The sequence below is a fragment of the Tiliqua scincoides genome, chromosome 1 (assembly GCF_035046505.1).
Source record: "Tiliqua scincoides isolate rTilSci1 chromosome 1, rTilSci1.hap2, whole genome shotgun sequence".
Taxonomy (NCBI): domain Eukaryota; kingdom Metazoa; phylum Chordata; class Lepidosauria; order Squamata; family Scincidae; genus Tiliqua; species Tiliqua scincoides.
Window position 1 is genome coordinate 193,913,433 of NC_089821.1, and position 17,548 is coordinate 193,930,980.

A 17,548-nucleotide genomic window follows, 5' to 3' on the forward strand; every position below is an offset into this window, starting at 1 on the left:
TTAATTCTGCTTTTAAGGATAAGATACTCATTAATAAGCCAGTACAAACGTGCAGAGGTTTTATTTTTAAATTAAGATCTTTTGGATGTATCTCGACAAGTCCCCAATTTATTTCACGATACTTTGAACTCTAATATTTGAAATGGCTTTAAAAATACTCTGTCCCTTCCACCATGGTATTTTTCCTTTTTAGTGATGTTACTTCTTGTGCTTTTGGCAAAAAACAACCATGAAGCAGATGGGTCTTGCTATGTACAACCAATGATGCTAAACAGTTAAAAAAGATGGCAAGCTGCCTCTGAGCCCTTGCCCCATCACCAGGTGTGCTGCTATAATCAGCAGCAGGAAAGGGATAAAAATCCCTTCTGAGCCATGCAACTGCTGCTGCCTCTGGGAAATGATCAGCTTAATCAAATGAATTTTGGAACATTGGTGTCCACTAATTTCTATTATTAAAGCAGATTCCCTGCCAGTAGGCTTTTTAAAATACATTTGTAAAATGCTTTCTTGGTGCATGAGAGCCCTGATGCCACTAGATGATTTTCAATAGGAAAAAAATAAATTTATTTTCACCTCATGTATTTCTGTTCTAGCAAGTATTAACATTATTTTAAAAAAATATTTTGACACAAATGTACCTACACAATAATTAAGAAAAGGCTTAAGGTGGAAACAAGCTGCAGATTGTCAGATTTTAAATGTCAAGAAGATTGATATAATAGAAATTGGGATTTTTAGCACAGCCTTTTCACATGAAAATGCTTGCGTATATTCTATAAACTACATGTTTAGTGGGTACAGAATCCACATTTCTGCAGTGGTCCTCCCCTGCATTTGATGCATCTTCATCATGCAAGTACATCTCTATATACATAAATCAGATATGTGGATTTTTAGTCTTGACTACTGTCCTTGTGCTCACCATTTCTATGAGATGGAAGTTTCAGAGATATGCTGTCAGAAAACCATCCAAAGTGTGATCTTTTGGGGTCCAAGTAGTTTCATGGCAATTAGATGACTAATGAGCCCTTCTGTGCACCAGCTCTCTGGATCTCTCAGGCAGAAGGGTTAATTACTACCATGAGACTGATACACCCCAAGATCCTCTGGAGCTAAACCCAAGCAGTGACATAGAGGCTAATTTTGCTTCCCAGCTCCATGGAGACAGTAAGAGAAAAGACTGCAGTGTCACAGCTGAAAAGTTGCCTGAGGTCTTGGGGGACAAAATGGCCCAACTACAGCAATCACTGGGTTCTTTCGCTAGATACCTGTAGTTGCATGGAGCCAACAGGCAAAGGCAAATAGGAACAGGGTGCAGAGTAGAAGAGTCTATTTTGTCCCTCCACTGATAATCAGTTATCCTAGGCTCCCTACTAGAATGAATAGAAATTATTTTTGAGTAGCTGGGTACAGAGCACAGTTAAAGACTTTCATGAAGGGCATAGTACTAATAGCGCCCTAAGTTGGCACAAATCCCTTGAGCTGGCCCAGGAGGGTCAGAAACATGCCATAAAGTATTTTTGTGCCTCCTTGGGAGTCAACTGGACCAGCGTAGGGACACGAGTCGACCCACAGAGGCTGTATCCAGCCTCTAAACCAACTTGGTGAGGCAGGGTTGCGTTGACCGAGCTCAACTGATGCAGGGGTCTGGGGAGGGCAGGGAGGAGGCAGGAGGGAGGCATTCTGGGGTGGGGGAAGGGTGGTCCTGGGGGTGGGTGGCAGGGCTGGAACATGGCTGTTATGCTGGATCTCAACTCCATTCCCCGAGCAGCAAGAACTGGTTTGAGGCCACTCCGTTCTCCTTGGATTTGCACTACTACCTGAGGAGATGCAAATTTGAGGAAACCCATTGGGGCCATGGTGGCTTACCTGGGGGTAAGGAGAAGAGTTTCCCCTTGCCTCCAGCTGAGCCACTTCTGGCCCCAATCTTGCACTGGATACAGTGCAGGCCTCCTGGACTGCCTGTTCCAGCGCAATATAGGATTGCACTGGAAATTTTGTTTTTCAGCACTGCATCAATTTCTTCAACCTTATATATTACACATGAAATGATACTAGAGCTTTGTTCCATCCAGAATATTCAGTTCTACTTCAGATTATTTGCAGGGTGTTACACCATTTCTTAGGGTCAGCATCATCCTTCCTCAAACCACCAGATGACTCATGGGTGTGGATTGTTGGAGCAGTGGTAGAATGGATGACATTCCACAACTATTGTGGCCCTATATGTTGATGGAATTTTTTCTTAATACAAATGACAAGTTGAATTCTGAAAAGACTGAAGACAAAGCACACTCCTTATCTGAGTTGTGTTCCAATGCCAGTCAAAATGTGCATAGCCAAGCTCCTTATTATGCTATGTGAAATTGGGGCTGGGCTGGAAAAGAGTGAGTAAGTTGAAATAAAATCCAAACAACACAAAGGTGCTATTATGTAGGAGTGCCGCAACCCAAGTTATGGATTGTCAGCCAGTTCTGCATGGGGCTGCACTCCCCTTGAAGGAACAGGTTTGTGAGTGCTCCTGGACATAATCTTGCACCTGGATGTACAGGGGTGAGCTGTGGCCTGGCCTGATCTTGATCTTTTGCCCAGCTTCACTAATCTGCCAGCTGCATCCTTTCTCAATAAAGATCAAGACTGTCAGATAGGACTTGGGTTGGCCACATACTGTTTGTCATGTTTAGATTACTGCAATACTCTCTACATCAGGATGCATTTTAAGAAGCTTTGGGGATTTCAGCTAGTGCAGAACAATGCTGTACAACTGCTGCTTGGCACAAGATGTTGAGAACGCATTTCAACCCTCCTTTATCAGCTGCACTGGTTTCCATTCTATTCCCACGTCCAATTCAAAGTGTGGGTCTTGATCTTTAAAGCCCTAACCAGCTTGACATCAGTGCATGAAAACTTCATTTCATCTGAAACTGTCTGCACTCTAAGATCAACAGAGGGTTTTCTTGCATGCCCCACTGCTGGCAGAGCTGCATTTGATGGTGACACATGAAAGGGCCTCCTCTGCAATAACACTCATGTTCTGGAACTCCTTGCTGCTAGATGCAACACTGGCCCCATCACTCCCATTGTTCCGATGGAGACTGTAAACATTTCTGTTCCATTGAGTTTTTGGAATCTAAATTTGTTGATTTATTCCATCTCCTCTTTGCTTCACTGGTTTTGATTTTTTTTAAAGCTGGTGCTGTATGCTATTTGTGTTTGTCTTATTAACTACTGATTCAATTTTTACTGTTTCGTTTAATATGTTGTGAGCAGCTTTGGTTGAGCACTTTGCATAAGGGATACAGGATACAAATACTTTAAATAAATAGCACAAGTGAGCACTTCCAGACAAAATGGGGATCCTAGATATGATGCTAAAGATGTAACTGTCTTTTTGTCTTCTTTGTTTTAATCCAGTGTTGGTTCATGGTACAGGTAGAGGTAATAATTTCTCCCCCTCCCCACTCACACACACTAGGATCCCAACTATTTCCCCTGAGAAATAGTGGGAGGTGGGGCTAAGACAATGGCATGTTTACCGCCATGTTAAGTTTAATGTTAAATTGCTTGAGGAAAAGGTGTTACGTAGGCCCTCCCTCAGTTGTGTTCTATTCAAAATTGCAGTTTCCTGTTACTGCTTTGAAAGTCAGAGAAAAGTTACAGGAACTGCCCTCAGCCATGACCTCTACCTGACTGATCCGAGGAAACTGTTGCATTGCAAGAGCCCTGAAATTCCCACACTCATTATTTTCGTATTTCTCGGTGATAAAGGTCATCCTTGATGCTGGTTCATGGGTTTGAAATCCTAGGCAGTGTCATACTTTCTCTGAATGGTTTAATAGAAGCAAAAAACTTTTGAAGCAGGATGCCTTCATGATCAGATAAGTTCCCCAAGATGTTTCAAGAGAAAGGACAGATAATCAAATGTAATGTACAATAGAGATATAAAGTTATCTATTGGGATGCTTATGAGTTACTTTGTTCAAAGGGACAATATAAGAGAAGCCACTTTCTTCATCTTGTAGATCAGACAAGACCGTTGTATTATATACTACCACCACCCAAACACCAATAATTATGATTGTTACAGAAAGATACACACATTTTCACACATTCTTTTCTGGGCTACTGTCAGTAAAGGCCAAGCTATTCATTGTTCCGTGTATATCTTATTAGTTTCTCCTGTATTTTGAATCAACATTTTGTTGCAATAGGAGGCAATAATATCTGTGGAAGTGAGTAAATGCTGCCATCAGAGCAAAAAGAAATGCCATGGAGGACTGTGAATTGAGGTCTATTTAACTTTCACACCAAAAGGATGATAGGGAAAAAAATCTGAGAACTCTATAAAGTAATTGCCATTTCTCAGTTCAGCTGAAATAGCAGCCATTATATCCCTCCCTTCTTTTGTTTTTGACCACTTATGGTTTCAAAGGATACAAGATCTACCAGGCTAATGAGAATTTAAAGAACAGATTCCAGCTTAAATAGGAAACAAAAACTGGTCCAGTACCACTGTTGTTGGATCATGAAAAAATTTTTGGAAAGCAATTAAATTATCACTACTAACTACTTAAGAAGATAATCTTAGTTAAATTCAATAGCAAGCCACACACAAGTGGTCCTTCATACAAAATATCAGGCAATGAAGATGTTAACCATCATGCCAGGAACAACGTGTAAACTTTTGAAGCATATGCTTCATTCATATACTGACACAACAAGGCAGGGAAGCAATGATGATCATTTAACCCAGGGGTGTCCAAACATTTTGGCAGGAGAGCCACATAATCTCTCTGATACTGTGTTGGGGGCTGGGGAAAAAAAAGAGTTAATTTACATTTCAAATTTGAATAAATTTACATGAATGAATATATTAAAGATGGAACTTATATGAATGGATGAAAGTCTTGTAATAGCTCATGAATGAATATATTAAAGATGGAACTTATATGAATGGATGAAAGTCTTGTAATAGCTCATGGCCTATAAAAGGCCTTGCACAAAGCAAGGCCGGCCTCTCCTTTACTGCCACTGCTGCATCACAGATGTGAAACAACAAGCAGTGGAGGGAGTCCTTGTCCCACAGCTTACACGAGAGGTCGAACAGTTGGCCATCACGCTGAGAACAGTTGCATTGGACCAGCACGGGCTCTTGCAAGTCTCAGGAGGGCCAGAGCTCATTGGAGACTGGGGGCTCCCAGCGGGCTGAACAGAGAATCCTTAAGGGCCGCAAGTGGCCCCAGGACTGGGTTTTGGCCACCCCTGCTTTAACCTAAAGCAGAGGAGTGTGTTCCATAACAACAACAACAACAACAGTATTTATATACCGCTTTTCAGCAAAAAGTTCACAAAGCGGTTTACAGAGAAAATCAAATATCTAATGGCTCCCTGTCCCAAAAGGGCTCGCAATCTAAAAAGATGCAACACCAGCAGACAGCCACTAGAAAAGACACTGCTGGGGTGAGGTGGGCCCAAAACATAAAGAATGTTTTGTATGAGAAATAATATGAGAAGTGCCAAGAATATATAACGTGAACTACATTAAGAGCTAAATTCTATCCTTTCCATACCTCTAAACCTGGGGTCGGCAACCTGCCATTCTGGAGCCGCAAGCGGCTCTTTCAGCCTTTTGCTGCAGCTCCGTGTGGGGCCAACCCATCTGGGGGGAGGGGCTCGCCCCTCCCACAACGCAGCCGCCACTCACCAGCCCGAGCGCATGAGCACAGCTCCCACGCGTCCTGCAGTTGCGCCCCATAGGAGAGGGCGCGAACGGGCTGGCGGAGCAGCTCCTGCCCAAAAAGCCCGCACCACCACTGAGGGAGAGCCCCTGCCGCCGCCGCACGTTCCCTCCTGCCCGAGCCACAGCGCAAAAGCAAGCAATTGAGTGCAGCTGCTCAGTCCTCCTCCCAAGCTCTGAGCACAATGCTGTGCGTGTCTCCTCAGAAGTAAGTCCCATTGTGCTTGCCCCCAGGAAAGTGTGCACAGGATTACAGCCTTCAAGCTCCCCACTCAGCATTCCCCCATAGCTTACTTGCCCTCTCTGCCCCATTTCCTGAGTGCAGCTTCTCTGTCCTCCTCCCAAGCTGAGCACAATCCTGTGTGTGTCTCCTCAGAAGTAAGTTCCATTGTGCTTACTCCCAGGAAAGTGTGCACAGGATTACAGCCTTCAAGCTCCCTACTCAGCATTCCCCCATCACTCACTCACACTCTCACTGCTCCATTTCCTTCACTTGGAAACTTGAAAGGGGTTTGGAGACCCCTGCACCAGATGGTATTCTGTATATGTTTGTATACTGTATGTGTAACATACTGTATATGTAGCACCAAAGCATATTTCATTGTTGGGAAGTAATCACTGTTAGTATGCCTTTTATTTTATGCAGTTTTGAACTCTTAGCTTGTTTGTTCAGGAGCACTTTTGTGAACAGTGTTAAGTAGTACTAAGTGGTCTTGTTCAGAGGTAGTATTGTGTGTAAAGGCACTTACAAAAGTACAGAAGTAAATGACTGTAAAGAATGACAATATCCTTCACAAGCAGTTCACCTGTGCACAATCTAAAATTGTTGTTCTCCAACTGTGGGTCTGGACCTGATTTTTAGTGGGACCTATAAGAGGGGAGTGTATTATATAACTGTGACCTACAAGAGGGGAGTGTATTATATAACTGGGACCTATAAGAGGGGAGCACAAACTATATATGCAGTGTTATCTTCATTTTAGATGTCAAAAGGGTTTTGTGGCTCCCAAGGTTTTCTTTTTTCCGGAAAACAGGTCCAAATGGCTCTGAGTGTTTAAGGCTGCCGACCCCTGCTCTAAACTCTAAAAATAGGCTGCACTGTATGCTGTGGGGGGGGGGGGGAAGACGGATTGGGAGGCTTGGAATAGGAAAGAGGAAATATTTTCCCTCACCCCTCCATAAGCCTACTAATCACCAATGGGTCTACTTGGTCCTGGACCAGCTCTTTCGCTGGTGCAAGACCAAGGAGACAAAGGGGACATGCCAGTTTTTCCTGGAGGGGAGAGTATCCAGGGCAAGTTGCCCATGCCCTCCTGCCTATGTCATGCTTCCCATACTCCTGCCATCCCTGCCAACCTTTGCTGGCAGGCACTCCTGTCCCCACCACTGTGCGCAAGGCTGTTCCAGTGATTTTCCAGAAGCGCAGGAGTGCTGTTTGCAATAGCCCTAAAGCAGCTACCACTGCTGGCAGTGGTAGAGTGCAATAAGATTAGGCTGTAAAACTACTTTTGCCACACCAATAAAATATTTAAAATGCCTTAAGTGTGTGTGCATTTGATTTTTATGAACTTTCAAAGAATCATCAGAGCCACTCCCTCTTATACTATATGGTAAAGAGTAAGTGTTACAATAATGGGAGTTGATTCTTGAGCATTTAAACTTATGCAGAGCATGATGTCCCCACAGCCTCTGCTTCCCAGTGCAGCTGGGTGCTGCTATCTTGGATCTTGCAAAGTCTCGCAAGACAGAAGTGCCCAAAACTCACGAGGGAAGAGGAAGGAGGGCGACAATCTGTAATGCCCCAAAGCACTGTAAAGCACACTTTGGGAACCCCGGACTTAAGCCAATTAGTGGCAGTCTAAAATTGTTACATTTTTTTCATGAACTTCAGTGTTATTCCACCACACACACACACCCATCAAAAAAGGCTGAAAGCAGTGTTATGTGTTTTTATTTAAGAATGACACTTTAATCAATTTTAAAGCATTTTTTATCAAGTGTAAACTGCCTTATATGGCAGTATATATGTGTTTTATGCTTTTTGCTGTCAGCAGACATAGCCACAGGCATAAAACATCGCCCCTTCCCAGAACACCACAATTATATAGTCAATTACCTGAATTAAACTTACAGGAGCTGTTTAAGATTTTGCATGCTACTTGAACAAACAACTACAATGAACCTAATGCTGCCGAACACAAAGTCACATTAAATCATTGAGAAGATAGAAACTTAAACCAACAGAACTGAATATAGCATTGAATTGCTATAGGAACAAAACCTGGTTTTGAACTGCAGGGGGATAAAACACCAACAACCTTACCATGGGGGGGGGGGGGTGCCTTCTTAGTATTTGTGGGGTTTCATGCTCAACAGATGGAGATCATTTTGGTGGCCTTGCATTCCCCTTCACCCGGCCTTTGATCGGTGCCAAGGCATATTTGCTTACTCATGACTAAATGTGACTGTGAGTAAATGCACAACACAGCTCATTTTTCATAGGTCTCCATGCATTTTCCTTGGCAGTTTCCAATTATGTTCAGAAGGTTCTACAGCCAGTTAGGAGAAAGCAGCAGAACTGCATGCAGAGTTAGGAGCTTAGAAACAGTCAGGAGCACTCAGAATGGTCCACAGAAGCTCCACAGTCACTTTAATATGCAAATTTCAGTGTTATTTCATTAATTGAGCATGATACTGCATTTTATAAGCCCAATTTCACATTATTTCATTTTTACCATTTTAGACTGCCCCTCCCTATTACACTTATTTATTCTTATTTAATTTGTTACTTTTACAAATAGAATGGACCTCAGTACCTGTGGGGGATCTATTCCACAACTCCCTCCCCCACAGATACCAAACCCGCAGATACTGAGATCTGTGAGGTTGGGGCCACAGAGGGCCTCCAGATGTTTCTGGAAGTGCCTTCGGTCACATCCAGAAGTGATCTGAGGCACAGGGGAGGCCATTTGTGGTGTCCCTGCATCTCAGAAGGCCTGCAATTCCAGTTTTTTGGGAAACTGGAAGTGCCTCTCAGTGGCCTTCTGAGGTGCAGAGACACTGGTAGGCATTATCAGTCACATTCAGAGGCCCCCAATATTGGAATTACACTATACTACTAGCATATTAACATAGAAAAAGTTCTTCCCCACAACCTCATCTGTCCACCCCCCACAAACTTCTAAGGCAGTGGTTCTCAAACTTTTCCAGCCTGCAGCTCCCCTGATCCTTGTGGCCATTGGCCACGGCTCCCCATTACAACACCTCACCTCAGTTACCCCCAAAATGGGGGTGACGGCGTTATAATTATACACTAGAAACAAAAAAACAGCTGCTAGCACTCTCAAGCTGCAATACTAACCACACTTACCTGAGAGTAAGCCTCATTGAGCAAAATAGGACTTACTTCTGAGTAGACCTGGTTAGGATTGTGCCCTGAGTTTGTTAGCAGCACACCTGGAGGGTTTTGGAAAGGGAGGGAGGGAAGAAGTGATGAATTTGCTGGGGGAGGGAAAGACTTTGTTTTGTGTGCATCTGCTAATTGCAAACTGATGCAAACTGAGACCCAGAGACTGTTTGGCTGCAATCCTAGCCTCACTTTCCTGGGAGTAAGTCCCATTGAACACAATAGGACTTACCTCTGAGTAGACCTAGCTAAGATTGTGTCTTTTGTCTTACAATAGCAGCTAACATGGGAAGTAACCCCCTTCCCCCTCAAAAGGAGGCAGAAGGAAAAAATGGGGTGGTTGAACAGGAATGGGTGTTTTTATTTTTTAATCAATTTTTGGAGACAAAGCCATCAAGAATGGCTTTTTTTTTCTTTTTTGAAGGGGGAGGAAAAAGAGAAAGGAGAGGATCCTTGGTTAACCTGACACAGACCCCAAGCCTATGTAGGTCTACTCAGAAGTAAGTCCCATTTGAGTCAATGGGGCATACTCCCAGGAAAGTGTGGATAGGATTGCAGCCACACCCAGCAAGATTACAATTCATCCCCAAAGTAGATGGGGCATGCTCACAGACATACACACAACATGCAGATGCCACCCCTATTCCCCCCAGGCAAGACAGAGGAATGCAGCTGGGCATCTGGACAGCCCCCCCGCCCCAAGAGCAGGCTGGGCTCCCTCTTTCCCAAACAGAGGAAAGCGCTTCGCTGCTTTCTCTAGGTCAGGCTTTCCTCCCAGTTTGAAGCCTGTCAGGAACGCACCCTGTGTTGATGAGATGCAGGGCATCTCTGAGCTGCCCAGCCAGCCTTCTCTCCCATCTCCCCCACCACGTTTCACATGCCCTCCCCACCTCACGCTGCCCCACCCACCTTGTTCACAGCCTTGGAAAAGCAGCAAGTCAGGAGGCAGCACCTGCAGCTGAGCTGAGCAAAACAAGAGCAGCTGAGGCCACCTCTCTCCCCAAGTTTCCTGGCGAAGCCCCTGGAGGCTAGCCATGCCTCACTAAGGACGCACAGATTGAACACCTCAGTTCTAAGAGACCAACCATGAAGATCTACTGAAATGTAAAAAGTTATTTTGCAGCAAAATGATAGGTCATGATCTATATCCTGCAAAAGTACACAATAGACCAGGGCAGGCAGAAAGTAAACTGTGGTCCTCCAAGAGACCACTGGCCAATTTACAGTGAACCACTTAGTGCCAGCTGGGATATTAGGAGAAAAAAAATCTGGAATACATAGATCTTGCTTGGATCCAATACAACACTTCTTATGACCTGAACATATACTCAAGAAACAAGAGCAAATGCTCAGGAATACGAGTACTTAACACATATTAGTTATTTCTTAAAGTTTAAAAGATCATGAGCATGCACTCTTGCTTTAAATTGAAAATACATTAATAGACTGCAGATATTGTAATAAAAAAGCACAAAGCCAAAGTTGGTCCAAACCCACAGTAGACAATTCAATTATTTATACAGCTACTATATACTTCTTAGTATTTGCATGCTCTTATACATGATTTGCACACTTTTATAAAGTTAAATATTGATATAAGTTGCTATTATTTTAGTAAAATACTTACCTGGAATATATCCCACTGATCATGTCTTTCTGATGGGAGTTCTCTGCTGTGGTACTGGGCCCAGCTGCCTTAGAAATTAGTAAAACCACCAGACCTCGCATCTGCAGATTGTTTCTGCTATCATACACAAAACCTCTGCCAAAACAAAATACAGAAGTAATCAGAACAGTATTCTGGATTCTCTCATAAATCATCACTCAATGGTTGGCTTTAGACATGAAACCATGGTTTCTGCCAACCAAAGTTAAGAAATACCACCAGCATTTAAGCTTCCAGAAGTACAATAGGCAATTCATGGTTTAAAGCTACTTGTCTGCTTCCCTCAAGGGTGACAGTTGGGAGATATCATAAGACTCCCTATCAAGATAGTCTCTGCCCTTGTAACATGGGGTCAGTTGAATCTCTCCTGCATATACTTTTTTATTGTCCTTGGCATAATAGTGCCTGCTCTACCTATCTAATGCCCATCCTGGTTAATAAGGTGGGTCTTCCAGATATGGAAAAAATTAAGTTATTATTAAATGATTGCTCACCCTCAGAATTGAAATAGGTTTCAAAATTCATGATGGCGGTGATAAGCCATAACAGCTGAATGATGTGTTCAGTCCTATCACCGAGAGCAGTGGTACTCAAACTTTTCCGGCCAGTGGCTCCCTTAACCCCCGTGGCTGTTGGCCATGACTCCCCATCATGTTCCTGAGGGCTGGAAGTGACATCATTAAACAGGAAGTGGCCAGAAATATTAACTATAATAATATATTTATTATATAATATTAAATATATTAACTATATTAATATTAATTATATTAATCATATCATTAATTAAAGGCAAATCTTAAAAATATTAACACACAGCAATATACATGCTTTATAAATGATCAGCTGCTGATCACTGTTGGAGACAGGGTGCTGGAGTAGGTAGATTTTGTCTGGTTCAGGAAGACTCTTTTTTTTAACTTTGTAAGCATACCAATAGAATTGTTTTATCAAATGAACATAAGAACAGCCCCACTGGATCAGGCCATAGGCCCATCTAGTCCAGCTTCCTGTATCTCACAGCGGCCCACCAAATGCCCCAGGGAGCACACCAGATAACAAGAGACCTCATCCTGGTGCCCTCCCTTGCATCTGGCATTCTGACATAGCCCATTTCTAAAATCAGGAGGTTGCACATACACATCATGGCTTGTACCCCGTAATGGATTTTTCCTCCAGAAACTTGTCCAATCCCCTTTTAAAGGTGTCTAGGCTAGATGCCAGCACCACATCCTGTGGCAAGGAGTTCCACAGACCGACCACACGCTGAGTAAAGAAATATTTTCTTTTGTCTGTCCTAACCCACCCAACACTCAATTTTAGTGGATGTCCCCTGGTTCTGGTGTTATGTGAGAGTGTAAAGAGCATCTCCCTATCCACTCTGTCCATCCCCTGCATAATTTTGTATGTCTCAATCATGTTCCCCCTCAGGCGTCTCTTTTCTAGGCTGAAGAGGCCCAAACGCTGTAGCCTTTCCTCATAAGGAAGGTGCCCCAGCCCCGTAATCATCTTAGTCGCTCTCTTTTGCACCTTTTCCATTTCCACTATGTCTTTTTCGAGATGCGGCGACCAGAACTGGACACAATACTCCAGGTGTGGCCTTACCATAGATTTGTACAACGGCATTATAATACTAGCCGTTTTGTTCTCAATACCCTTCCTAATGATCCCAAGCATAGAATTGGCCTTCTTCACTGCCGCCGCACATTGGGTCGACGCTTTCATCGACCTGTCCACCACCACCCCAAGATCTCTCTCCTGATCTGTCACAGACAGCTCAGAACCCATCAGCCTATATCTATGAACTTTGTGAACAACCAGTCTGACCAACATTACACACACACACCCCTGTGGACCCCAATCCAACTAATCATTTCTCCCATTCTCCTTGGATAGGACTGAACCCTTTATTAATTTAATTACATTTTTCCAGCAGCTGGTGGGGAAAACAAAAATAGACCATGAAAATATATCAGAGCTGATAAGGGTTTGGTTAGGAAGCCGATTTGACTTCTATACTAGAAGATGCACAGCTCAAGCCTATGCATGTTTACTCAGAAGTAAGTCCCATTAGAGTCAATGGGGCTTACTCCCAGGAAAGTGTGGATAGGATTGGGCTGGCAATCACTTCATCAATGGCTGATAAGTATTCCCTTCAAATAGCAAGATTCATCACTTTAAAAATACAGCCTTTCCTCTTCAGTCAAACAACAAGATTAATAAATCACTTTAAAAACAGTACCCTTTTTCTCCTCCTGGGCAAGTAAAGTGTGTGCTTGTCTCTCCCCTCCCCCTTTGCCAACTGTGTCGTACACTCCCAGGGTTTTGGGGTGCTCAGAGTTCTTCCTTCTCGAACCCTAGAGCCCTCAAGGACCCCTGTTCGGTAGTACCGCCACCACCCTGTATGTGCCAGTGTCTCAGTCCAGGGACACTGAGACCCTCTAGGCTTAATTCTATCCCTTGCAGGCACTGAGCACTTTCTTTAATTAAAGCCTCAGTCTTCAAGTTACTAGTCCTCAATGAGGATTTGGTAGCTTGCTGAATGGCTAGGCAGGATTCTGAACCTTTGTCCCCAACAGACAATAAAACAACTTAGTAAAAGGATTTTTACTTTATTAAATACATAGGCTTACACAAAGTTACAAAAGGCAGCAAATGCTAGAGGCATAAAACTTCTAGGAAACATCTCAGCATTAAAATAACAAAGCTAACTGGCTATCCCTATTATTCCCTAACTCTCACCTGGGTCAGCTTTCTTTTGTAGATCTTATCAGCTCCAAGTTACCTGAGAGGCCACATGGCCCTGATGGAACAGGCTCTCCCTGCAGGATCTTGCACCCACAACCTTTTCCACCAAAAGACCACGAACCAACACCCTGTTTGGGCCTTGTTCTTAAACTTCTCATGCTAACAGGACTCAGGTGACTCTGTACTCATTTAAACTGCCCAATCAGAACTCTTGGGGACAGAATCTTCTGGAAGTGGGGCTGGATGCTAGCCCTCTCAGCTGTCCCCTCCCCACTGGAGATCCACAGCTGCATTCCCCCTGGATGGGCACCTTTCTGTCTGCTTAGGTGCTACATTATCACCTCTCATTGAGTTGTAAATTTCATTGGCTGTTGTTACTCACATCCTTGCAGCTAGGAACTGCAAACCACTTCTCTGTTAATGGTTTACCTTGGTTCAGGCTCCACATGCTACTAGGCCTAAACTGTACATATTCATGACAAACTGCATGGAAGCCGCTTTAAGAGTCCTGATGACTGGTAAAATGGGAAGTGTTTATTTGGGGAGGGGGAGGAAAGCGGGAAGGTTTGGGGATCAAAAGGGGGGAGTGGAAGAGGGAGGGGGTTGAAAAGAGAGATTTCACTTTGATGAGAAGCAATCCCAGGCTGGGAACTAGGAACCAACCAGACAAGGATCAGCAAGGTTTAAGGACTGCAAGCTGAGCATGCTTGGTACTTGCCAGATGGGGGCTGGAGTGGAAGAGCTTTGGAAACAACATGCATCGAACACAGAAGGCAGCAGCCTCAGAGTGGAGGGAGAAGAGGGCGGGGCGGCAGCAGCCACTCTTGCAGTCCTTCTCGGAGGGAGCAGTTGAGCAACTCCCTTTTCTTCTGCTTTAAAAAAAGCGCAGACAATGGGCAGAAGACAGGCTCCTGTTCTGCCCAGTGGTGTGACTGTATCGCTGCTGCAAGAGGACATCCCGCACCTCCACTTTGAGTTCCTGGTGCCTCCCTAAAGAGCCATGCCGCACAGTTTGAATAACACTGACCAAGAGGGTGGCAGTCTATTTGCAGCTAATGGTGGTAAGTAGACCCAAGAGAGGCTATCCAGTATGTTTTATATGTTAGGCCACTATGTTTTATATGGGACAAATATACCTGACTTATTCAGTTGTTACATATTATATATCATAGGCTTGTACTCACTACTGTTGTTCTCTTTGTTGTGTTGGTGTTATGTATGCCAATAAAGGTCTTATCTTATCTTATCTTACTTGTCTGCTTTTGTTTCCCATCTGCTCAGGAAACAATGTTCTTAGTTTCACTCTTGTTTCCACTAAACAGCAGGCTGGAGCAATGAGGGTTATATGTAGTTAGTCTCAAGATATATAGGCAATTTCAAATTAAAAGCAATATTTGAATTAGAGGCTCAAGACGATGCATTAAATGACAAGTTCAGTCTCCGCTGCCATTTTCAGTTCAGTTAAATGAAAATATAAATCAAGTCTACCACCACATTTCAGAGATTAGCTAGAAATAGAGAACTAGGTATATAGCAAAGAATTTATTTTAAAAAAACATTCTACCTTTCCACCCTTGCAAGAGTTCAAGGCAGTTTGCATAAACAGGTGTAACAATAAGTGAAAAATACAATAAAAAGTCACAGAACAAAAAGAAGGGCAAAAAAGAAAAGCGCCTCCAGATTCATACAGGTCAGCAAGGAGGAGGCAGTTCAGGGGGATAATTCCACAGGCCAGGCAGCACAACAGAAAAAGCCCTGTCATGGGTTGCCACCAGGCAAACATCAGAAGGCAGCAGCAAAATGATTATCAGCAATGAGATTATCCTTCAAGTACCCAGGCCCTAAACTAGTTATAGGACATCGCCAGCACTTTGACTTGTGCCCAGAAATTTACAGGCAACAAATACAGATGCACTAATAAGAAGTCAAGTGGTTGTGTTGTGCATTAGCTGAAGTTTCCAGGCAGTCACACGTACAGCTTATTACAACAGTGCTCCAGTCTAATGAGAAGAACAGCTGCTAATTAGTAGCAACTCAAGATAGCAAAATGTCAGTGGATAAAGCGCAGAGCAAGCATCTGCACAGTAAGTAATTAACAATGTAGCATCAACTTATGGTTTCTATCATGTAGTACTTTATGCTATAATTTACTACTGCACTGTCCAAGTCAGCCAAGTAAGAGATGAAGTTCTTTTCTAAAACAGTAAACAGAATTACATTAGTAACATTTGCTGTATCTTCACTACAGCAAATTGCATGAGACTTGAAACAAATAAAGCCTATGGTGACCATCCTTTAGCAACTAGAAGCCACTGCAGTCACTTGACATGGCTTCAGGGGTCACATTCACATTCTACCAGAATCCAGTTCCCTGGAGATATTTAACCCAAGTCACAGGTACATAAAAGTCTTCCAGATGGTGCAATTATTCTTGATGGGTTTGTAGCAGAAGACAGGTGCCTCCAGGGGGAAAAAGTGAACTGGAAGCAGCCCAAATAAAATTGGAGACACATATATTAGTATTAGAATAAGATTCCTTTTTAAAAGTCTCAGTAAAAATAAAACCATAGGTGTAATATACGTATAAATAAGATTCCAAAGACTACAGTGTTGTCTCTTCTAGAATGTGTACTTTGGTATTATTAAATACTGTATCCTCAAGACAAATAAAATTAGACTGGTATACCCATCCACAGCAAGCTTAGCTTTACAGTAGAATGAAGACTGGAAAGGAAAAACAATTATTCTAGATGTTATTCAAGTGACAAAATCTAGTTTTAAAAAACCTGACAGAATCACAGATTTAAATACAGAGCTCTTCTTTAAAAATTCATGTTGATCCATGGGGGCGAGGGGGGGAAGTCTAGCTATGAAACAAGGACGCTATTATGGTATGCTGATACAAGACTCGCACCACCCACACAAGCAGTAACACTGGCTAATAGTTTATGTGCTGAAAAAATTACACCTCCCACTACTGTCCATCTGTTTAAAAGAATAAGTGAAGCAAACATGAGCACTCCCACTAAAGCTCTGAACATTTCAATTTCGAATGCCCAGTCATTTCACTTTCCAGCTAGAGAAGAGAGGTGAATTGACAGGTTGCTTATCCATAGCAATAGTTCTTTGAGTGGTCATCTGTGCAATCACAAGTAGTAGAGTTCTGTGCACATGCAGATCTGACCCTGCAAATTTCCACATCTTTCTCAAGCATTCTGCCCCTGTTCTTGAGTAGGGGAAACCCCATGCATACTGTATGATTCCTCAGGAGGGTAAAGAATGCCTGCTATTTCTGTTTCTTTGAGGACTGCCTTCAAAGCTGACATTGTAGCATTTGGAGAGAGACCCAACAGTTGGAGCCACACATGGAGTAGACATGACAGAAATGCACAGATGACCACCCAAACATCTATCTTCCTCCTTCATGGTCTCTGTGCAGTTCCATATAGTGGAGACTAGCCAGGTTCTCCCTTATCTGGAAGGTTGGTCAGGTAAGCCAGGAGACATTCCACAGAACAGTGTGCCCAAATGAGGCATAGATTTCAACCTCATATTCAAGGCACAATGCTCAACAGACCTCAGTGGCGACACTGCTGCTCTGCAGAGCTCTGGGAATAGAATACAGGTACCTCCACCTCCATCTATGAATCCAGTATCTGTGGACCCGGTTCTTTGCAGCACATACACCACACCCATTACCTTTGCTAAGCTTCTTTACCCTGGCACCAAGTATGTGTCTTCCTTTTACTGAGAGCTAAAACAGGAATGCAAAAGACATGCAGGCAGCCTGCACACTAAGGAGACACAGTCAGAACTTAAGAAGGAGCAGGACAGTTCCTGCTCCCTGTTAACACCTCTTCCTCTAGAGCAGAGGTGCCCAAACCCTGGCCTGGGGCCATTTGCAGCCCTCAGGGACTCCCAATCTAGACCACAGGAAGCTTCCAGTCTCCAATGAGACTCTGGAGACTTGCTGGAGCCTGTGCTGGTCTGATGC

At 43.4% G+C, this 17,548-nt stretch overlaps 1 protein-coding gene across 1 annotated transcript in view; it reads right to left on the reverse strand.

Annotated features, from left to right (window-relative positions):
• Window positions 1-17,548, reverse strand: part of PDSS2 (decaprenyl diphosphate synthase subunit 2) — a 98,297-nt gene that overhangs the window by 67,006 nt on the left and 13,743 nt on the right. The window contains exon 2 of the mRNA XM_066613139.1: window positions 10,771-10,905. Coding sequence (XP_066469236.1) covers window positions 10,771-10,905 — 135 coding nt within the window. The remainder of the gene's footprint in view (window positions 1-10,770; window positions 10,906-17,548) is intronic.